This window comes from Chelonus insularis, unplaced genomic scaffold, assembly GCF_013357705.1.
Source record: "Chelonus insularis isolate UGA/USDA-ARS -01 unplaced genomic scaffold, ASM1335770v1 scaffold_303_pilon, whole genome shotgun sequence".
Taxonomy (NCBI): Eukaryota; Metazoa; Arthropoda; class Insecta; order Hymenoptera; family Braconidae; genus Chelonus; species Chelonus insularis.
Window position 1 is genome coordinate 543,835 of NW_023276792.1, and position 23,838 is coordinate 567,672.

A 23,838-nucleotide genomic window follows, 5' to 3' on the forward strand; every position below is an offset into this window, starting at 1 on the left:
AAAATATAAATAATAGATCATCTAACGTGTAAATGAAAGTACGAATGAGAGAAATAAATAATATTATCATTAAAAACAACAGTTATGTTACTGAAATTATTATCTAATTATTGTAAACCTTCTAACCATCGTAAGTATTATATTTGAAAATAATTCAAATATACATTGATGATTACAATTTATGTGTTTTCTAATTATAATTTACATAAAATTTAACGAAATAATTTTTTTTTAAATTACATTTTCATTAATTCAATTCATCGATTGACTTTATACGACTAAAGCAGCAACACTTTATCGGGATAATTGTATTTATATAAGCTGAATTCTTCTCACAAACAGAAGTCTCAGTATTATTTTTTTATTTGCGATAAGAAATAAATAATCCACAGTATAACAGAAACTTTCATTCCATAAATTAATCCGTGCTTTTTAGTTTTCTAATTAAGTGACTAAACATATTAATTAGCTATGTTACATTTTTTAATAATTGATGAAAGCGGTTTAATTATTTTTAAATTTTTTATTAATCTTCCAGACTGAAAATAAATCTATTTCGTCCAAATTATAATACGTAATTTAAAACAATTTAATATTCTATCTAATTTCTCTAATGCTTATAATAATAACATATAATACATTTACAAAATGAAAGTAAAAAATTTGAATGAAAATCTGCGTGAAAAACACTATAATGGCAGACTTTGAAATTTATAACATATTTGATTAATTAACAGTAGCATAGATAACAACATCCAAAAAATTCGATCATAGAGAATGAAATATGCAATTAAACCTTTTAGACTATTTTTCGAAGTCAGTGAAGTGTTCAATCAATATTTCATTATATACTTAGATACATTCAAAACTCTTTCATTTTACACATACATATTAACTCTTAAATGCATACCCGCATCTAATATATAGAAATTAATTTATCTACTTTTATTCATTACAATATTGAATACTCTTTATTAAATCTTATTTCAATTAATTACTTCAGAGTCTTTATTTTGAATAAAGAAGCTTAGATCTAATGAAATTATGCATTTAAGAGTCACAGCACACTGATATTTTTTCACCCTGTTGAAAACATAAGAAACCAAAGACATATTTGTGCGTATAATAGATTAATTAATTGAAAATTTTATTTCAAGTCTTTACTTTTAATTAATCATAATTATATTATAGACAGACACATGAGTATTTATTATTTAAATATAAAAGTTTTTTATGTACGTATAATAAAGTCGGAGAAAACAACTATTGACTAGAAGTCATGATTAAAAAATACAAAGATCCAATTCAACTTTGAAGTAAAATTTAACTCATTATTATAATTCTTTAATATCTTATCTGTTGTTATATATAAAAAAATATGTATTAAAAAAAACCATGAATACAACAATTCAATATAGAAATATTAATAAATCTATTTTACCGTACAAACATCAAACGTTCAATAGGTGCAGTTTGACACTCATGTAATATACGTCTTAGAATTTTTCATCCATCATGCACAACATTTTAATATTATCAAACAGTGATCTTGATATTGATAAAAACCCTCAGCTTATTATTTTTTTTAAAATAATGCAAAAAGCCACAAAATAACCCTATTAATTCCAAGCTATATAAAGACGCTTTAAATTATGTATTTCGCGTTTTGGCCATAGATAAACGCTGCCAATCACATTATGTTATTTAGGAATCTAGAATTGAAATTGCAATTTCAAGTGGATGCCAAACAATACTCGTCTTCTTTTATGCGATCAGCAGCAGTTGTGTTTCATGTAACTTTCTTCTTTGTTGTCTTTTTACTGCGTGGTAGAGTTGCGAAATTCGTTATCTGAAAAATAATTATATTATCAAATTAATTGTTTACTACATTTATATTAATTTATCAAATAAAATAATTGATGCAGTCCAAACTCGTATGCATAATTCATTTGGTTATTGTCATAAAGTTAGATCAACAAAATTACATTTTCAATATTGTTAAATATTTTGTTTGGATGACAAGTCATAGATCTAAATGATTTAGATCCAATTAATTAAAAAAAAATTTGTGATTAAAAGATATTCAATCAGCATTAGTCACAGGCATAATATTGATTATACTGAATGTTAAATAAAAGTAACATTTCATTCAATATTCCTTTTAGGATCAATGAATTATAAGATTGATTGAGGTTTTTCAAACATTAGTTGCTATGGTTGGATGGATATTTGAAATGATATTTCGCATAAGATGAACTTTAGTACGGATGTCAATGATAGGTGACTATGAATATTTAAATAAATTTTTCTAAAAGTGTACTAATGAATGATTTATCATACAAAATTGATGAATATTGCTATTCACTTGATATTAATTATCAAAATGAAATGAATGATTCACACTCATAATAATTTTCAAAGGCAGTTTGTTTCATAGGCATTGTTTACAGTACCGTATGAATTCTCACGGAATATTTTTTTTTTCCTTTTAATCAATTTTTTCAGTTGGATTTGATTGTACCGGAGGTTTTGGAGCTTGTGTTTTATTATATTTTCCTCCACGTATTTTTTCAGTTCTCTCTAATATGGGACTGACAGCTTTCAATGGGCGAATTTGAATTAAAGGACTTATCACATTAGATGATGATAAAGAACTTGGACTTTTTACATTTACTATAAATTCAGCTTCATTCAGCTGCTTCAGACGTGGTTGAAATTTCAATACTGAATTTTTTTGATAATCAATGGCATTAGATGATAATTTATGGATAGTATTTAATAAGAGAGTCTTAAGATGTTGCAGTTTTGTTTGTTCACATGGTTGAAAAGGTATATCTAAGCTCGGTAAACTCAATTGATTATCGGTAATTTTGGAAAAACCATGATTAATTATAGGCTTCTCTATACAATTTATAATATTAGTCTTATTATCAAAGTCTTGATTAAGTAAACTTGAAATTTCTTCAAGTATTGTTGAAACTTGAATAATAATATCCCTATTCCTATTGGGATTTTCTGACATCACATCATTAGGAGTTTTAGATAAACAATTTAGTAACTCCAAAGCTCTTATAGACATATTTATTATTAGATGAGATAATGAATTAAACTCAATCCAATCTTCCTCTTCATCCTTCAAATTTCAGAAAAGTCATGGCTATTAAAATTCATTGTATTTAATTTATTACCACACGATATGTTGTATCAATAAATGCATCGTTGCAATCAAAAATAAAATAAGAAAGAGATCTCGATAGAATTATCATTATTAAAAATTATACAGTAAGTATTATATACTTTTTTACGATTAATTATTTTTAATGATTTAATTACGAACCTCAGTAGATGATTTTTTAGTTGTTGAACGAGGCCTTGAAGATCGTGTTCTTGCTCCAACACTTGAAGTTCTCAAAAGTGTTTCTGTATTAGATATCACTCGATGAGATGTTTGAATTGCTGCTGCTTCGCCACTGCTATATCCACTGGATATGTCATCAGATGATTTTATATTACTGCTTAAAAAATTTTTGGTAATGAAAATGATATTTAATTTAAATAATTAGTATTATTAAGTGATTCCTCTACGTACTTTAAATTATCTAAAGGTTCCCTATATCTAGATTGTTTAATGTCAACTTCAACATCTGAATAAAACATATCTACTCGATTACAACTCGATTGTGTCCTACGTGGACTGAATCCTCTTCTTCCAGGATTCTCTCTCCGACGAGGCTCCACTATTATTATTTAGTAAAGAAGTAGGTTAATCAATAATTATATTTTATCTTTTAACAGTTAAAAATAATTTTTTGTACCCATTAAATCTGTCTCGTCATGCGTTGAAGAATTATTTCTATTCATTCCATCATCATTGTCTCCAGTCAGATCACTTAAACTATAACTCTTTTTTAATTGCTGAACTAATCCACCTCCACCCTAGAAAGAATTGATTATTTAGTTATAAAGAAACAATTAAAACATTGGAAATATATGTAATAAACATAAAATCAATAAATAATAAAAAGTAAAATAAAAATGTCTTACCAACTACTAAGTGGTGTCACTAATAACTAAAAAATTCTACTCTTTACAAACTATGAAAATGTGCAGACACTTGTTGGTATAATTGATGAAAACATAGTTGATGTTAAAAAAGATATAAACTAATATAATCATATGAAAGAAATGTTAAAAAGCAGTTTAAAGTTATAAAAAAAAAATTATTTCATGATTACACGCATTTATTGACAAAGTAAAATGTTCACATATCAATAATAACGACTTATATTAAATAATTCGGCACATTATTAGTTGATTAGAAATTCGTGGTATAGACTTGGCGAAAAGTAAAAAATAAATAAACAAATTATTCTAAAATATCCAACGTGTATATCTTCAATATTATTTGTTAAATTTGTACGTATATTTTCAACTAAATATTTAACAGCTTATAAAAATGGTCATTAAATTTGTAACGCCACCAGTAAAAAACCAACAAATGTAATTGGTATTTTATAAATTAATAGTGCAAAAAATCTTAATTTTTTAACGCACACTATGTATTATAAATGACTAAACTGAGTAATGTTAAGTGATATGACAGATTCATGATAAAATCTTTATCAAAAACTTCATTATAATTTGTGTTTTCGTAGCTTAACATTAGGGTATGTACAATTTTCTAAAAATAATAACATGCATAATTAAGGCTTCATAAGCGTCGATTTACTATGAATAATTTACAATGAAATTGATTGTTAGATTTTTAACTCCTTAGTTTCTCGACTTATAATTAATAAAAAAAGAAAATTTTATCATCACTCAAATTTTATTTGGAAAATAAAAAAGTTTTAATAACCCTAATGTAGATAATTGTTCTCGTTATCTGTTTTTATTTTAATAATTATTAATATTTAATGTTTTTAACAAATTAGTAAATAGTTGAAATCGTTAAATAAAACTAAAAAAATTTTTTTGGTTTTTCAACACTTATTTTGTTCTTGATTAAAGTAAAAAAAATCACAGCGATAATAATAAGAGGACTATGTCAAGTGCTTTCTAATCAAGAGATCAATAGTTATTAGATTTAATCTCTTAATTACATTATATCAGTATTGTCATCACTAAATTCAGCATCTTGACTACGGAGAGTTCCTTTAGCACGTGTATTTCTTGCAACATTGCGCTTAGTTAATTTACTTCGAGTTTTTTTTGGTTTCTCAGTTGGTGCTTTAAAAGTTTTAATATCTAATGATAGAGATTCTTGATCTGAATAAAACATTTTATCGTTGTCATCTTCAGCATATGCAGTTCCAAGAATAGTATCTGATACTTGAGTATCACAATCAAATGATAAATTGAAAGTAGTTTCATTTTTTTCTTTATTCTGGACTGGACTATTGTTATCTTCAGTAATATGAGTTATTTTTTGGTGTTTTGGTGACGACTGCTGGTTATTGGTTAAGCTGGAAACCGGTGAATCTGACAAATCAATAGATGACTGACTGATGTTCGAGGAACTCGGAATGACATTTGGTAAAGTCTAGTATTAGGTCAATTGATTAAGCCAAAAAATGTCCAATGTTATAAGCAATTATTTCACCAGCAGCATTAGTTGTTGATGTGGCGTTGATATTGATGACACGTCATGCGTAAGGTAGTAAAGTGCAGTGGAGAAAAAAATCAAATAATTAAATTAAACAAAATAATCATAATTAACATTTATGATTTGAATAAAACATAAATTAATTACTTTAACTTCCCGCCTTTCAAAAATATGTTACTATCCAATTTAAAAAAATATTAATATTTATTAATTCCCTTTATGGTTGAAAAAAAAATTTCTTAGAGAAAGTTAAGGCGTTAAGCTCTAGTTTTGAATTAAAGGATTAGATAAGTGTTGTGGTATCAAAGTCACGAATAAATTAAACGGATAAAAATAATACTTTTTCATTACTCACCTTAATCGCAGTCTGCATCAAAACTGTAGTAGCATAATTAACGCCTTTAGTGCCAAGATGAAGCACAGCAGTATATCCTTGTTCCGTAGCTCTAGCAAGAGCATCATCTATTTCAGCTTCACGTCGTATCAATGCTGGGTGCACGAATCGTCGATAAAGAATACTTGATCCTTTTGTTGCAGGACTTAGTAGCCATAATACTAGTATTATCTTAATTTCGTAGTAAAATGGAAACCTAGATAATCCACAATGAACACATTATTTAAGATTATTTTTTAAAGAGAACATTTTTTCCAAACTAATTATCAATTTAGTTTGAACTTATTGTTTATGTTAATTAAAATTAAAATATCACCAAAACTGAACATTTTTTAATGTTCTTACCAGAAGCTGAAGAAAACATCAGTAAACGTTTCAGCGCATGTAAATAGCGCAAAGACAATCCAGTACATCATCCATTTTACCTAAATGAATAACGAAAGAAATGATTAAACATATGTTGACAACATTACTATGTATTGTATACAAAAGTAATATTTACATATTCTTTGAGATTCTTTGTTCGTACAGCTTTGTAAGATGCATAAGCAGGATAAAGAGTACCAAAGACTAGTCTGAAAATTGGATATACCAAAATATAAGTGACCACTCGAGGCATTAGAATAGTAATAATAATGATGAAAAAACCCAAGTTGCTAAGTGTCAGTTTTAAAACAGGAAGAGAATAGCAAGTCCAAGCCGATGACTTATTTGTCAATTTATAAATAATGCTCATTTTTTCTGATATCATTGTGTCGTTTAAGTAATTCCAAAATTGATAGGAATCATGTAAACATGTTAACAAATTTATGTACACAACTACTTTTTGTGTTTATATACAGGTCAAAATATATACATGTTCAAGTATGTATTAATTTTAAAATTGTTTAGCAATTCAATTCACACCATTTCAATTGTTCTTAACTCAAATACAAAAATACATTCTTTTGTACAAATTCAGTTTGTTTGTTCTTTAAATTGATAACTAAATTAAAAACACTGATCAACTTTGTCTATTTTTTATCGAATTCATAAAGGCTTGTTCTTTGAGTTTTACTGTTTTTATATTATTTCTATGAATATAGTTGATTAGAATTTATTTTTATCCAAATTATTGATATAAAAATGTATGTTTTTAAAATCAATACTTCTTACAAATAGAAATGTTACTTGACTCTTTACAATGGAGCTCACTGAACGTATGTATGAGCCCTTGTATATAAATAAGTAGATTCTATATCGTATTGTTGTAATTCAATGATTATTGTCAATGTCGAATACGAGAAACTTTGTACAATTACTCAATTAAGCGTGTATGCATAGTTAAGCATTAAAAATTTTTTTGTTTATATTTCGTATTTCATTTACATGTGTAACACGTTATTAACACATTGACGTCATTAAAATATTGTTTTTTTTTCTTTAAAAACAATAATAATTAAAGTATATAATTTTTATAATTTTGAAATTAATATATACTTCTTCAAAATTTACTGTTAATTATTAATCAGTTCAAAATGACTCTGACTTTGAGGAAAACTATGACAGTACGACCTATTTTTACTACACGAATTATGAAATATTATTCTAATTTTTAATTTATGTATAACAGACACAGTTTTTACAAGAATATTTAACATTCATAAACATACAATAACGTGTAGTAAACTGGTACTTAAATATTTTTTACAATAGAAAAAAGAGTGTTCTTAATATCATACATAACACATACACATTACATAACAATAAATAAAAATTTTTTCACTTATAAAATCCATAAATAACAAAAATTATATATAAATAACTATAACGTTGTCACTGATGAAAATTGTAACTCGTATTTCTTGACGAGTTGGAGCAGACATTCTTCTTAATTTAAATTTGAACTTTTTTCAATTAAAATTCTTTAGATAATTTTAAAAATATATGTTAAAATATAAATATAAAAAATGAAATAAACAAATATTTAATAAATATGAATTTAAAACTTTCAAAAACATCGATTATGCGATCAATAAATGTAGATATTATTTTAGAAGTTCATCACAACATCAAAATTAAGAAAGACTAAAGATTCAACTGCACTCTTGCAGTCTAATTTATATTTAAACTGACTGTGTATAGCAGCTGATGCTATGCTTATGTTCTAGCTATAACATCATTACATTATGCTCATTTGGTTCACATAAAAAAAAACTATCCATGGTAATTGGTAGATTATCGACCAGTTTAACTAATTATTTTATTTGTTACAAATTTTCATTACTTATCTCATATTTTGTTATTTAACCAAAAAATTTTGAAAGTTCATTGTAAGCAATATTAACACAATTTTTTATAATTTATTTGAATAATTCACGATTCAGAATAACTATTTTATTGTATTTATTTTTGAATATTCATTGTCTATAATGTAATGTTCACTTAAAAAAAAGAGTCTATTGTAGTTCAAAATGATACTAATATTTATACACTTGATAACTCCAAAATAATAACGATGAACTAGAAAAGTTTAAAATTTATTCATCAGTAATTGCTAACTTGTATCAATTTTTATGGCAATTCCAAACTGCTGAAATCTTAGTCCTATTTTGGTAACATTTCAGACTTACATATCATTCTCTTTACAAGGTTGTATTGTACGACGAATAGCTTAATGTTATTTTTAACTAACCGGATTTTTCTTGCACCACCATCTTTCTTCATTCTTTGGTTAATTAAATCTCATAGTAAATTAACACATAGCATAGATCATTTATACTAGTTTCACCTATGATTAATAATTATAATAAAAATTAATTCATAACATATCTCCTGTTATTACTAAACATGAAATTTTCTCTCATGAATAATACCTTAGTTTAATTCTTTGTTATACATTATTATCTAATATTAATAAATTATGTCCATAGTAAATAATTTCATAAACTAGATATCTAAATAAAAATTTATTTCCATATTGATTAATTCAAGTTGAAATAGTGTCAATATTTTCACAGCAAATAAACGAAGATTCGTTTTCTTTGTTGTAATGATTTTTAGATGTTGTAATAGTTTATAGTACATATTTTATGATTATCTTCGAACAATATACATCTACACAATTTTTTATAATAAATAAGGATAATAAGAATAAAAGTAAGCGATATTTCAATAATTTTTTGACAAATAAAAAATAATGACATAATAATAGATAAGTAATGGCAATATTTTATGATTTAGCAGTGGCATTTGACTTTTTTTTTTTAGCTAGACAATTTTTCATTTGTAAATATTACAAATCCTAGCAACTGCTTTTTATATGATGGTTGAAATAAATATGAAGTGAAATAATTTTATATTGTACTTACATGACGAGACGTGAAACAATCGAAGATATCATGTTATTTCAATTGTTTAGTAAAACACAAAAACTGTAATCGTACTATTGAGTACAACAAAGAAATAAATATAATAAATGACCAACCATCATAATATTCTCTACTGATCAGCCATGTTAAACATGGTTTAATAATATTACATTACATGTAAAGTATACACATGTGTTTTTTTTATATAAGGATATGTGTGTGAGCATATGTACAATTGCCAATGATAAGAGTGACTGAGAGTAGAAAAAGACTTTATTGGGTTTCCAAGGAAATTGAGAGGGCTTGTCTTGTGAGGGAAAATGTTTCCGAAACGTGGCGCCCTCAGATCTGATATTCATTTGGATAAACTATAATAAGAACGAAATTGCAATCATTATCGACTGTTATTAAAACAAAATTCCGATATAAGATAATTTGTCGACTATGTGACTTTCATCATAATGACAATACATTGTTATTTGAATTTAGTTCAATTTCATACGAGATTGCGGTATTATGTTCGAACACGTTTGTATGCTGTGATCGTAATTTCCAGTGTGCTTAATTAATTAATCACAATTAGTCATATTTAATATTTAATATATCTAAGAGATAATAAGCGTAATCAATTGCGGAAGTTTAATTTAGCATTCAAAAGAATAAAATGAAGTGTTCAAGAGCCAAAAAATATTTTGTCCTAAAACTTCATTTGTATCTTATTTTTTGTTTTCATTAATTTAGATATTTATTAGTTGAAATACTGTTTAGAAAAAAATCATTACATTTGCGACATCTTTTTTGCAACTACGGTTGTGTTAAAGAAACTTATATTACATTAGGGTAATAATGTACCTGAACTATTGTAAATGAGGATTCGAATGGGGAAAACCCTTAGAAGAAAACATTACCATGAAATATAGTCAAAGTCTTCTTTTAAAGTTTTGGTAATTTACAATTAGATTTGTACATTTTCGTTTCAAAGAAAAAACTAGTTTTGTCCATTTTATAGTATTTACGTGATTTTGGAAATTTTCAGAGGATTTTCCCATTCGAACCCGCATTTACAAGAGTTCAGGTACATTATTACCCTAAATTTCTGCCTCTATTCTATCTTAGATTTTATTGCACTCTTTAAGGTTGAAGGGACTTGTCACTGTTACTCTTGATAATTAATTTTTTTACTACATTATTCTTAATAACTGATAATAAATAATTGTGAATTATATAGCTGATAGTGTCTTTGAAAAAATGTACTTTTATTAGAAATTTTACTCTTAATAACCGTTAAATAATAATTATGAACTGATGACTATACAGAGAATTTAATTGAAAATTGTTATTTTTTAGTTAACATAATTATAAAAAATTCCAATTAATTTAAATTGATAGGTGTTTCCAATAAGTTTATGAATGTTCTACATCAATTACTAGTAGAAAGTGACTAAATATACTTAATACTTGATTAAATTAAATATACTAAGTATACTTAATGGACAGTTTAATTGATAATATTCTACATATAGTAGATAATGAATATATGTATATTACATATTTAGAATTATAACTTTGATTATAACTTTAAAATATATTTTATAAAACATTTAGATATGGAAAAATACATAATTTTAGATTACACATGTAATGAATTTCAATTAATTTAATGTAATAGGTTTTTGAAAACAAGTATTTAGATAGTATACTAATTAATGTAATTCTAAGATCACAGATTGAGTTTACATGTCTTTTAAGTAAATTCAATTCGAGTATAATTTGATATTTCAATTTAAAATGTACCATTTAAAAATATTAATCTAATGTATGTGTACAAATATTAATGAAAATTAATTCTAAATATATGTACAATATTATTGAATATTTATCTTAAAGAGTACAATTGAGTTTGAAATACTCATAATGTCACTTCTACTGTTTAATCATATTTTTTGAAGCAAATTAATGTGTAGGACTTTATTTTATAAAATTTCTTATTCATAATAATTAAGAAAAATAAATAAAATTGATTATTTATTTGTAAAGATGCCGCTAGAGGTATTTAATACGCTACCAGGTGGCGCATGGTGACATTTCATTAGATTTTACCACCAGGAGGCGCACAATGACTGGTTATCTAGCCAACCAGAAGTGGTTTTCAATCACACGAGATTTAATACTCGACCTGTGCACATAGTGTAATTTTTGCTTTGATATTCTAGTGAAAATACAAGTGCAATTTTCGAAAATTTCGCAAAAACGAACATTTAAAAGTAAAAGTGAGTGTTTGTGATTGAAAGTAATTAATTTATACAGTTGAGGTGAAGTGATAAGACAATGTCAAACCGAAGTTCCAAAGGTAGTGAAGGGATGATTCCTTCACGATGGTTATCATGTCCTCGCAAAAGTATAAAATTAATAAACAATAAATTTCTCGCGTTTAAAACACCACTTTCCGATGAGTTTAATCATCAAGTTTCTGAAGAATGTCGTTTTTCTGTGAACATGCTATTTGCATCATTAAAGTGTCAAAGAATGAAAATGGGATTACTAATAGATTTGACAAATACCACCAGGTTTTATGATAAAGCTGATGTTGAATCATATGGATGTCGTTATTACAAGCTTCAATGTCGTGGTCATGGAGAAACTCCCTCTATAGAACAAACGAAAGTTTTTATCAAAATTTGTAGAAATTTTATTGCTCGTAATCCATCTGAAATCATTGGAGTTCATTGCACCCACGGTTTTAATAGAACAGGGTTTCTTTTAATAAGCTACTTGGTTGAAAGTAACATATTCAACTTGGATGCTGCTGTGAGTGAATTTTCAACTGTCAGACCTCCTGGAATTTACAAGAAAGACTACATTAAAGAGTTATACAGGCGATATGATGATGAGAATAATGCACTTCCTGTACCACCATTACCAACTTGGTATTCAAAATACGATAGTTTCAAAGAGGATGGAAAACAACATGATCAATCTGAAAATCTTGAATATACTCAAAGAGATAAAGAAGATAGTGTTAAAGATCGAGTTTTCATGGCTGGAGTTCCTAGAGTAGAACCAGTACGAGATTTAGCTAAAGTTGAGAGAATTCAACGAAGAGTTCAAGAAATCTGCAAATGGAATAGAAGTGGTTTTCCTGGTTCCCAACCTGTCTCTATGGATCAGAATAATATCATTCAATTTAATATCAGACCATACCAAGTATCATGGAAAGCTGATGGTACTAGATATATGATGTTTATTGAAGCAAACAAAGAAGTGTTTTTCATTGATAGAAATAATAGTGTCTTTGAGGTATCTGGATTAACTTTTCCACACTGTGAAGATGTTTCACGAACTCTCAAAGATACTTTATTAGATGGAGAAATGGTCATTGATGAAGTAAATGATACCAAATATCCTAGGTACTTGGTTTTTGACATCATCATGTGTGATGGTAAAGATGTATCGACAGACTTATTCTTTATTGAGCGATATGCTATAATCGAGAAAGAAGTAATAGGAGGCCGAATTAGAGCATTTAAAGAAAGCCGAATACGACGAGATCAGGAACCCTTTTCTATTCGTCAGAAGCAATTTTGGGATATTACACAAGTGAACAGTTTACTCAGTGAAAAATTTGTGAAACAATTGGGTCATAAACCAGATGGCCTGATCTTCCAGCCTGCGAAGGAGCCCTACATCCCTGGACCTGCAGCAACCGTCTTGAAGTGGAAGCCACTATTGTTAAATTCAGTGGATTTCAAATTGAAAATAGTCGTCGAATCAGGTATGGGTATGCTATCACAAAAAATTGGTCACTTGTATGTTGGGGGTTTAAGCGAACCATATAGTTCTATTCCGGTTACTAGGGAAATAGAAAAGCTCGATAACAAAATAATTAAATGTAGTTTCAAGAACGGTCGTTGGATATTTATGCGCGAAAGAAGCGATAAATATTTGCCAAATTCGTTTACGACTGCTCAATCAATTTTAAATAGCATTAACGCGCCGGTAACATCTGAATTTATGATTAATTACATAAGTAAACATAAATTCAACGAGAATTGGGAGGATTGCTTGCCTCCACCACCCAAACGACGAAGATAAAAATTAGATTTTTTTATGTTTCTTTTTTTTAGCATGAGTAGAGCAGAGTAGAGTAACGCGTATTAAATTTAAATTTTAATCTTTTTAATTATTCTCTTTTTTGTTTTAATGTGATCGATGATTAGAAAAGTGCGTATGGTGAAATATTACCAACGCACTATTATGAGATCATTTAAAAAAAAAATTTTTTTTTTTATCATCATTATTTTCAATTTAAATTAAATTTCCGATTTTTCGAATTTTAGTATATAATATTTTAAATAAACGGTTTAGAGTAACAGTGACCAAGCTCTTCTCTGACTAACTTTTTCTTTATTATATTTTTTAGCTTAGGTGGTCAAACTTTAACCTTTGACAATTATAATTGCCTTGCCAACTTTGAAGAGTGCAATAAAATCTAAGATAGAATAGAGGCAGAAATTTAGGGTCATAATGTACCTGAACTCTTGTAAATGCGGGTTCGAATGGGAAAATCCTCTAAAAATTTTCAAAATCACGTCAAGGTACTCCAAAGTAGAAAAAACTAGTTTTCTTTGAAACGAAGATATACAAATCTAATTTTAAAAATGTAACAAATTGTATACTACAGACATCTTGTGGTCAGAGTACCAACTAAAAATTCCTGGCGACACGAAAACGCCACTTCTGGGCTTCTAGGTAAGACAGTATTCTTCGGTTGTGTTTTATTGTCAATCATTGATAATTCAGTCATCTTCGATATCTTGTGAATGTTGTCATATGTTTTCAATAATAAAAAGTATTACAACCTGTAATGTTGTAATATTTGTTTGAATTAATTTTGCATAAAATTTTTAATATTAAAACATCATGGATTACAAAGCTGAACAATGTGATGAAATTGAAGCGTTAGACTCTATTTATTCTGGTGAATTAAATAGTAAGTAGCTTTTATTTTTATTATATTTCAATCTGCACACTTGTTTCTATAACCTCACAATATTATGAATAAATGAAAGAATTTACATTTATTTATAATTAAAAATTAAATTTATTTTGTCAATATGTTGATTAAACATTTATGACTATTATAAATTTGTAGTCATTGAAGTTGTTTAGTATTTTTATTAAAAATTTAAACTGTTTATATAGTATAACATGTTGGTCTAGTATCAATACTTTGTTGATTATTTGCTTAAATTTAATTTAGTCTTGGAGACGGAACCATGTCACAAATTCATTATTCCTATCAAATCTGAGCAATATGAACCAGATACAAATAATGGTCTAGCATGCGATTTGCAATTCACATATTCACCAAAATATCCAGAAGAGCCTTTGGATATCCAAATTGAAAATTCAGAGAATTTTGAGGATGGAGACGAAGAAAAATTGCACCAATACTTAATGGAACAAATGAGTGAAAATCTTGGCATGGTAATGGTTTTTACTTTAGTTAGTGCAGCTCAAGAGTGGCTGAATGTTCAGTGGGATAAAATTAAATTCCATAGAGAAGAGGCTAAAGCTAAAAAACTAATTGAAGAAGAAGAAGCTGAAAGGGTAATTTTTAATACCAATGAATTTACAATTGTTAATTAAGAATCGATGATAATTCTGTCATTTTTATCTTTAGAGGAGGTTTGAAGGAACTAGAGTTACAGTGGAAACTTTCATGAAATGGAAAGAACAATTTGAAGATGAAATGGGTTACGCGAAGCGAAGAGAAATGGCAGCACTACAAGGCAAAAAATTAACTGGAAGGGAATTATTTATGACTGATAAAACGCTTAACGAGTCAGACCTTAAATTTTTGGATGATGGTATTATTTCACATGCTACCGATGTCTTAATTTATATAAATTTACAAGTTATTAATATTTAATTTGAGTCAATTTATTTAATTATCTATTAATGTTATTGTAGGTGAAACAGTTAGAGTCGATGAACGTTTATTTCAAAATATGGATGATTTGGATCTAGATGACGATAATAATGATGATGAAAATGATGGTGACTCGTACAAAATAGAATCATGTCGAGAAATTAATTGTTTAAGCAACAGTTAATTTATTTTTTATATAAAATGATTAAAAAGGGATGAAGTAATAAATTATAAGTTATAACTAAGAAAATTGTGTAAATATATAAAATAATAATATGATCATTTTTCAAGTTATAATTAAAAAATGTCTTGTTATTGATTGATTTGTTTACGGTGTAAGATAATTTATTATTTACATTTTATATTTTTTAGTTACAGATAAAAAAGTTAGATAAAATCAATGAATTAATCATTTAATAAAATAGTAATTCATTTATTGAAAATATTTATTACATACATAAGTAAATGAGTAAACAGTCATTTTCAGTACATAGATGAATTAATGGTTTTTAGTATATTTTTTATTTCACAGAATTTTAGTAATATATCAAGTACACTTATACCACATAGTAGAATTATTTTTAATATAACCATCATAATAAGTACATCTTGTTACGAATTAACGATATTTTTTATATTTATTCATACTTCGAGTCATTCTTTTATGGCAGTTATGTAAACTGTAAATATCATGAATATTTTTTTACTTTCCATTTACTGTTGTTATGGATCTTTCGGAATAATAATACTGCTCTTATCAACATTAGTTAGAGGTCTTTCGTTTATCACTCCATTTTATATGAAATTAATATATAATAATAGTTCAAAATTCATATTAATCACAAAAATATTTTGCATTGAACATTGATTTGTTAATATTATTGAAAAGTTTAAACTTAGAACTGGACCTTAAACAGTAACATTTTTTTTATCTGAAGAAATACAAAAAATTGTTTAGTCTATTTTTTCTTGTTTCGTAGAACATAATTTTTTTTTCTCCTTTTGTTGTAATGGAAGAAAAAAAGATTTCATAAAGTATTGTATTGATAATTTTCAATTAATTATATTGAACACATTTTTCAATGAGTTTTTTTTTAATTAAACTTAATATTATAATTCAACTAATGTATGAATAGTTATTCAAATCCAAAGTCAACTTGGTAGTTTTTACTTTTCTTATTCATTTTTTTTAAGTTTTTTTCTTTGGGTATTTACGTTCAGTAAAAAATCATTGCTGAAAAATTGGTTCTACTTTCCTCTAAATATTTGTTTTTAGAATAAATATATCATTTTGAAATAAAAATAGTTTAAATACTTTCAATAATTTAAATTACAAAACTATATTTTGATATTTATCTTAACTTGACGAAGTGAAAAGATCGAGTAATTGGCTTATATCACGACTCAACCATTTTTTTCAAAAATTATTCATGGATTTTCTTGATTAACAGATACAACTACTTTTCTTTATTCTTGTTACTGTAAGAGACAAAACTTTCTATCGGAATAAAAATTTAAAAATATATTCAATGTTGATTTATACTTGGCAACAGTTTTATAGGCTTATTAAATCGATTTAATCTCATATTGTTGAAAAATATGTACACAGAATGAATTTATTTTGTTTTTGTTAATGAAAACTACAGATGTTTTAAATCATGACGTATTTCAAAACCGGTTCTGTAAAAATAAGAAATTAACAATTATGAATTAAATAAATATTTGTAATTGATTTCAGTTAAATTATACATACATTTCTGGTGAAATTCTAGGTTTAGCATATTCTCCGGGCCAATCATAGAGATTAGGCATTGGACTATCATATTTAGCATTATACATTTTACTCATGACAAATGCTCTTTTATCTTTTGGCTCCGGATATTCACTAGCCAATCCGCCTAGAGATAATTTTAGTAATTGATTAATATTTCAAATTTTTCTCGTCACAATTTTGAATAAACTTACATTGTCCGTATGCGTATTCGGCTATTTTAACTGCAATATCAATTGAACATTCCCTGATAGAACCAAGTGGTGGATAAACACTACCACGTTCAAGATCTTGATCAGAAACATGATCAGCAACTGTTTGGGCTGAGATTAAAAACAATTCTTCAGTTATATGATGAACTCCTGTAGCAATTACTCCTAGAGCAATGCCTGGAAATATGTATGCATTATTTCCTTGTCCAGGTTTAAAGGTTTTTCCGTTGTGGACTATTTCGCCGAAAGGTGATCCTGATGAAAATATACACCTGCCCTAATCAGATAGATTTCAACAGATATAACATTATTAATCATTATTAACAACATTCATTTATTATGTGAATAATTCTCTAGGATGTTAATAAACTAAGGTAATCAACACGGTATAAATTATATTACCTCAGTATAATCATAAGCTTGCTGTGCAGTACATTCAGCTTTACTGGTAGGATTACTAAGAGCGAAAATGAGTGGTCGTTCATTATTTTTTGCCATTTCCTGAAGAACTTCCGGTGTAAAAGCTCCGGCTGCAGCTGATGCACCTAAAAATAATATTTCTTTAATATCACAAGCTTATTTTTATTTCTAAAACTTAATTAATTATTCAATTTAGAAGACTTTTATGGAAATAATAGAAAGTAATTTAAATTACCTATTAAAACTGTCGGCTTAACTTCTTTTACAATTTCGATCAGTGACTTAAGCTCCCGATGATCTTTGGCATACCATTTTTTATGGCCATCCAAATTACCAACTGTTCTATTTTTAGTTAATAGACCATCAATGTCCATCATCCAAACTTTATCTCTTGCCTCTTGTTGCGTACAACCATCAACCTCCATGGCTTTGACACACAAATCAGCAATACCTATTGCTGCCTATTGAAAAGATAGTTTTATATTTCATCTATTAAAACTTGATGGAATGAGGAATAAAATGGCGAAATAATTCTGATAAAAATTAACATAACATCATTATGTAAAAGCATTAGAAATCAAAATTTTTATTTTAAAAAATTAACTTTAATGGTTTTTCTTTATCTAAAATTAATTATTTATGATATACTCCTCATGCTGAAGTTACCATTAAAAGTCTGACGTATTTCTTGGTATTCGTAACCACAGGAAAACAAGTTATTTTTTTGCATCAAATTATCGTAAACTAATGAGACAAGTTGAATAAATTACCTCTCCAGCACCCAAAAATACGAATTTATTATCAGACATCTTCCGCTTGGTAATTCTTTTTGATGCTAAAATTCCCGCAACTGCTACAGCCGCAGTTCCTTGAATATCATCATTGAAAGTACAGTATTTATCTCTATATTTATCGAGAAATCGAAAAGCATTATGATTTCCAAAGTCTTCGAACTATAAAAAATGATTTTTTACCGTTAAATTATTCCACTTATTTTCTTGAATGATTTTAACTTTAATCAATACTTATGATCATATTTACCTGAATTAACACATTCTGACCATATTTCTGTACACAAGCGGCCATAAATTCATCAATAAGTTCATCATATTCAGGTCCCTGAGTTCTAGGTTTATTTAAACCTATGTAATGTGGATCATCTCGCAATTGTTTATTATTTGTACCCACGTCAATGGTAATTGGAAGACACTGATGAGGTTTAATGCCTGCTAAAGCTGTATAAAGAGCTAATTTACCAACTGGAATTCCCATTCCACATGCTCCGAGATCACCAAGACCTAGAATCCGTTCTCCATCGGTAACACAAATTGCACGCACTGATTGTTCTGGCCTGAAATAAAAGATAAATCATAAAAGCAGTGTATTACTAGGGCCAAGTAGGGTAGATGGAAATAAAGCACCATTAATGTATGATCAGCTCATTTAAAAGAATTTTTTTTTAATATAAAATTCTTAATTCATTGAATAATTAATTGATGATGATAGTTATTATTGTGATTTGAAATAAATTACCAATTATTTAAAATTTCATAAATATGTCCTTTGTCGAAGATGGTAATGAACAATCCTCTGGGTCTGCGGTAAATGACTCCGAATTTCTGACAAGCTAGTCCAACGGTTGGGGTGTAGACAATTGGCATCATCTGCTCGATGTTCTCACTCAGGAGCCGGAAGAACAAACGTTCGTTCCTCTCCTATTCGTTGGAACGATTTTCAGTTAGTAGTTTGATACTGTAGATACTTGCCCTCTATTTTTATACACATTTGTTCAATATGTTTATGCTGTTTTTTACTTTTTTCGTTATTGATAACACGTCATTATGAGCATCAAACTGATACTCAGCTTCACCTGGAGCTCCACAAGATAGAGATAGCGGTTCAAGTCCTCAGTGTACTTCATCACTGATGCTTTACACAAAGCCAATTGTTCCTCTTGAGTTTTGAAGCGCGGTGGTTGCAGGCCATGAATTCCTAATGCGATTCTTTCTTCTAAAGTAAATGCCAATCCCTAAAAGAAATCGATGAAAATCGTTACATCTCTAAACATCTAGAATATCTATCGAATTTAGGATTGAAATTCTTCATTTATACCTTATTAAGTCGTGGATCTCGCAGATGACCAATACCTTTAACCATATTACGTGGTATATCATCTCCAGGAACTTCATATATACTTCTGCACTGACTATCCTTAGTCATCAATTGTGATGGCAGCAGTGCACGTCCCCACGCTCCATTTTTGGATGATCTAGATCATCATGAGGAAATAAAAAAAAAACTAACGAGTTAAGCCAATTTATAGAATCACATTAGAAATTTATTGTTATATATAATTGTTGAAAGACCTATTTGATGACCCTCCCGGATATCATAAGAATGCAGGAAGTAATTTATTGACACACTAAAAATATTATTTAATCTTATCTCTTTCTACTTAAATTGGTTATATCAATAATTATAATGATATTTTTTTTGTATTTATTTTTATAACTTTTCTTGCAAATTAATTTTTATTTCTAATAGATATTAGTTGATTAGATAAATATATCATGTTGATAGTTTCAACAACATATTTGATCATTATTTGATTTTTATTTTTCAGATAAAAAATTCTCAAAAAGCATCATATCAAGCATCAACTTCTTCAGCTGTCGTGTGGCAATGCCAAGGCCAACAGTTACTGATAATTTTTTTTTCTTTATCTTCATCAAGAGACAGTTATTGAATTGCATTGACACTTAATCATATGACAATTATACTCTTATTTTTCTATTTTTAGTTATTAATACTCTAAGTTTTTTTGAGCCAATTATTGTAATTGTTTGTCATTGAAATGTAATAATTGTATTATGCAAATAAATGATATCCGTAAGTTGATATTATTAAAGAGAAATATAATATGATGACTTACAGTTCTTTTAAAATTAACATTTATTTCTGGAAATGATCGATATTTTGTGTGCGATATTTGAAGGACATTGTTCGGTTTGAGGAAAGCTGTAGAATTGAATGACATAGTGACCGTGAAATATGTTCATCAAAGGTTACTGTAGATTTTAACGGTTTCATATTTATAAAGCAAATAATAATATAAGAAAAATAGATGAAATCAACTTTCTTTCTCCATAAACATTGAAATTTTTGCAAAATAATAATCTAGTTTTCTTTTTCTTCTTATTTTCTCTCTCTCTTTCTTTTCTACTCTCTATTCTCTGTATGTACAAGAGTTGGCTCAGTATCGATCGACGGTTTACTTGTGACTATTTTCAGGCCTGCATTGCGGCATTAGAGATTACATTTATGAATTATATATTAAAATATTACATTCGTAAAAAGTGAATTCTAATTTACCGAAAATAAATAGAATTTTTGCATTATGAAACCGTATTTTATCAGGATAAATAACTCTTCAAATTTTGGTTTTTATTTATAAAGATGATTAACAAAAGTCAGTTTTATGTTTCACGATCACTTAAATTTGTCAATTAGTTATTAATTGTAATGAATATTCAATAAATATGAAATTTTTAAGTACTCACAGTATGGACCTCTGAATGATGAACATCTTGCCTTTTTGCTACCAGCTGATCGCATACACCTTTGCCGCTATTCTACACACACGATACCAGAGAACGCGTGCGACTGCGCGATAAAATGTGCTCCGTAAAACTAAAACTAAATGTAAAGATTCACATAAGTTAGGTCCACTCAACATGCATGAATGCCAATGTATAGAAGCTGTGGTGTGTACACATGTATGTGTTCAATCCACAAATTCAAAAATCCTATACATTTATAAAACTAGTGGGGGCATAGACAACTTCTATATATATGTATATAAGAATGTAATGCTCCAATAATATGTCTAGTTTAGAGTACTGCTGCTGCCACCATCATCATTGCCACTCCTGCAATCAGTATTTTTATGTAAACAAAGGTTTGACTCAAATGTTTTTTTTTATTATAGCAAATAATCCGTAGCTTAGTATAATAAATTGATATAACAATAACGGCTTTTTTTAATTGAATGGATGCTCTTTTATAATTTATTTCTCTTTGTACATAATCTTTCAGGGGTGGATATTGAATGGTAGTTGATTATTAGTTAGTTAATTGTATTTTTTTGCTGTTTTACGGTCAAGTTAATCTACTTTGAAATTAAAATGAAGGTTTTTTATATCGTATCAGTTAATTTTAGTTTTATGTAAGTGTTGGGAAGGCTGAATTTATCAATGTTATTTTGAGTCTAATAATAATCAACATTTATATTGTGCGCTAGCGCGTGAATTGAGATTTTAAAAATTCAGGTATGCATTAAATAATGTAGATATTGTAGGGGATATTTTACTATGATTAAAAGGTGTTTTGTTCAGTTTGAATTCATATAGCAAACATTGAGTTATGAATAAGAAATCAGAATAATATAAGATTTTATTCGATTTCATTTGTGCATTCATGCGTTTATTTTAATAGAAATGAACGTTATTTTAGGATGAAAAATAATCATTATTTCTGTTATTTTTCCAGAATTTTCCATTCGTTGATTTCTTCAATTTTCTATCTAGGAAAGTAATTGAATCAATCAGGAAAAATATCTGCTGATTGAATCAGTCAAATATGCTCTTCGAATGAATCAAAATATTTACTTACCCAAGTAGTCAAATGTGCTGATTTAATAGCTGATATTTGGATCATTAGGATGTTTCTTCAAAAAATCGAGTGAACTACAGGAAAACTTCACACAGCAAATAATTATAAAATGAGAAATTCAATAAAATTCGAGTTGTGATAAATATTTTTTTAATTTTTTTCTATACCGCAGAATAAAATCATGCTGTAGGAGTTTGTTTGTTCACAAAAAACAGTCTAAAAATAATTTTGCATTTTGAGGTAGTCAAGCTACACTTGAGTTGTGTCGTCGAGTTTGATCATAATACGAAGGACATATAATATGGATACTAACAACTGTTACTATTCATACTCACTTTGTTAAGCAATCACCATGCAATTGTAAATGATTTATTCTCGCAATCTAGTAATTTTCTGCTTAAATCTAAAAAGTTGGACACTTTTTAATTATTTAAAAATATGATAAAGTATTTTCTAAATATTTCTCTGGGTGATACTTGATAATTGATTAAGAAAATAAATAAATATTAGGTATTACTAAAAGCACTAGAGTGCTTCTTGCAAATTTGAGTGTTATTTGAAGATTTTGGAGTTGTTAATGAAAATTAGATAAGATCAGTTTCAGGTCAGGCTTTTATTAGGTCATTAGGTCAAATACAGATGTGATCCAATTAGCTTTGATGGTATGCAATTGTTGATCCAGTTTGATTTAATTAGATCTATTTACAATTGATGCTGTACTTTGCAAGAACACATTGGCGTTTATTGGATCTTGATAATCATAGTGAAATTTTAGCTCCTGATGTCATCAGTATCAGATTGAATTTAATGTATATGTGTTGTTGTTAGAATGTGATAAATTCTCAGCTTATCTGTTTGCTTTGCTTTGATAATTCTGGATCCAGTTTAGTCTTCTTTTTTCTGCGTTAGCCTATAATAAAACAAATGTTTGATGATGTAAGAGATTTTTTTAGAGAATAGTAAAAAATTATTTTTCCAATAGATACTTATATTGTAATTCATAATGATTCGAAAAATTAATAAATAATTTGAATAAAAGGTTATTTTATTTTACATAAAAAGTTATTTTTAAAGTCATTATGACTTCATAAATTAAGTTCTTTACTCAGAGATTTATGATTCACATGTGAACACTCCGGAAAAGCATAAAGACGGTAAACTACTAAGTGTGGTTTTAGATAAAGAAAAAAAAAATACTGTTAATTAGACTTAATCTAAAATAAATATTTGAGGAAAATTGTTAGATCATTAAGTTCTTAGATAGTTTGTACTAAGAACTCTAAAGAATAGTTCAATCCCATAATTTTCTTTAAATAGTTGAAATAAAGTCACATTTTTAGCTGTATGTAGTTAGATCTGTAATGAAAATCACCAATGCTAGTCAATATTTTTTTTTGTAGATAAATGATTAAAACACTTTTAACATATATAAAGTTAAACGTCCAACAATGCGGGTTTCTATAGTCGTTTCTTAAGGTTTCTA

The 23,838-nt window shown here is 27.4% G+C and overlaps 4 protein-coding genes across 7 annotated transcripts; 2 read left to right on the top strand and 2 right to left on the bottom strand.

Annotated features, from left to right (window-relative positions):
* Window positions 1-609: 609 nt before the first annotated feature.
* LOC118073526 (receptor expression-enhancing protein 1-like) lies at window positions 610-9,631 on the bottom strand. 3 transcript variants are annotated; one of them, XM_035094085.1, is made up of 9 exons: window positions 9,350-9,631; window positions 6,502-6,574; window positions 6,345-6,424; window positions 5,961-6,195; window positions 3,816-3,936; window positions 3,590-3,737; window positions 3,338-3,515; window positions 2,454-3,133; window positions 610-1,849 (listed from the first exon to the last, which is right to left on the bottom strand). In XM_035094085.1, the coding sequence occupies exons 1-8, from the start codon at window positions 9,379-9,381 to the stop codon at window positions 2,489-2,491; spliced, it is 1,512 nt and encodes a 503-aa protein (XP_034949976.1). In that variant the 5' UTR covers window positions 9,382-9,631; the 3' UTR covers window positions 610-1,849; window positions 2,454-2,488. The 3 variants fall into 3 exon arrangements, with proteins under 3 accessions (XP_034949976.1, XP_034949977.1, XP_034949978.1); XM_035094086.1 differs by having other exon boundaries at window positions 3,338-3,512; window positions 9,350-9,629; XM_035094087.1 differs by lacking the exon at window positions 2,454-3,133 and having other exon boundaries at window positions 9,350-9,625.
* A 2,046-nt stretch (window positions 9,632-11,677) lies between these two features.
* On the top strand, window positions 11,678-13,441 carry LOC118073530 (mRNA-capping enzyme-like). The gene has a single exon (XM_035094091.1). The coding sequence runs from the start codon at window positions 11,678-11,680 to the stop codon at window positions 13,439-13,441; it is 1,764 nt and encodes a 587-aa protein (XP_034949982.1).
* A 729-nt stretch (window positions 13,442-14,170) lies between these two features.
* On the top strand, window positions 14,171-15,531 carry LOC118073462 (RWD domain-containing protein 1). The gene is made up of 4 exons (XM_035093970.1): window positions 14,171-14,339; window positions 14,610-14,959; window positions 15,033-15,219; window positions 15,323-15,531. The coding sequence occupies exons 1-4, from the start codon at window positions 14,270-14,272 to the stop codon at window positions 15,463-15,465; spliced, it is 750 nt and encodes a 249-aa protein (XP_034949861.1). The 5' UTR covers window positions 14,171-14,269; the 3' UTR covers window positions 15,466-15,531.
* Window positions 15,532-15,698: 167 nt separating this feature from the next.
* On the bottom strand, window positions 15,699-22,517 carry LOC118073518 (NADP-dependent malic enzyme-like). 2 transcript variants are annotated; one of them, XM_035094076.1, is made up of 12 exons: window positions 22,356-22,517; window positions 21,245-21,380; window positions 19,797-19,953; window positions 19,555-19,713; window positions 19,218-19,399; window positions 18,726-19,035; window positions 18,455-18,637; window positions 17,920-18,145; window positions 17,667-17,809; window positions 17,247-17,541; window positions 17,035-17,179; window positions 16,922-16,961 (listed from the first exon to the last, which is right to left on the bottom strand). In XM_035094076.1, exons 2-12 carry the CDS (start codon window positions 21,268-21,270, stop codon window positions 16,922-16,924), a joined length of 1,866 nt encoding a protein of 621 aa, XP_034949967.1. In that variant the 5' UTR covers window positions 21,271-21,380; window positions 22,356-22,517. The 2 variants fall into 2 exon arrangements, with proteins under 2 accessions (XP_034949968.1, XP_034949967.1); XM_035094077.1 differs by lacking the exon at window positions 22,356-22,517 and having other exon boundaries at window positions 15,699-16,961; window positions 21,245-21,481.
* Window positions 22,518-23,838: the final 1,321 nt, after the last annotated feature.

Bases quoted from the DNA above. Each gene is read 5' to 3' on its own strand.
- LOC118073462 (XM_035093970.1), top strand. From the start codon at position 14,270: ATGGATTACAAAGCTGAACAATGTGATGAAATTGAAGCGTTAGACTCT. The intron at 14,340-14,609 runs GTAAGTAGCTTT...AATTTAATTTAG, and splicing joins TTATTCTGGTGAATTAAATA to TCTTGGAGACGGAACCATGT. The intron at 15,220-15,322 runs GTATTATTTCAC...ATGTTATTGTAG, and splicing joins CCTTAAATTTTTGGATGATG to GTGAAACAGTTAGAGTCGAT.
- LOC118073518 (XM_035094077.1), bottom strand. From the start codon at position 21,270: ATGTTCATCATTCAGAGGTCCATACT. The intron at 18,146-18,454 runs GTAATTTATTCA...TCTTTTCAATAG, and splicing joins TATTTTTGGGTGCTGGAGAG to GCAGCAATAGGTATTGCTGA. The intron at 17,180-17,246 runs GTAAGTTTATTC...AATTATCTCTAG, and splicing joins CGAATACGCATACGGACAAT to GCGGATTGGCTAGTGAATAT.
- LOC118073526 (XM_035094085.1), bottom strand. From the start codon at position 9,381: ATGATATCTTCGATTGTTTCACGTCTCGTCAT. The intron at 6,575-9,349 runs GTAAGTACAATA...TCCAATTTTCAG, and splicing joins ATTGTTTCACGTCTCGTCAT to ACTAGTCTTTGGTACTCTTT. The intron at 3,516-3,589 runs GTACGTAGAGGA...AAATTTTTTAAG, and splicing joins GAACCTTTAGATAATTTAAA to CAGTAATATAAAATCATCTG.
- LOC118073530 (XM_035094091.1), top strand. From the start codon at position 11,678: ATGTCAAACCGAAGTTCCAAAGGTAGTGAAGGGATGATTCCTTCACGA.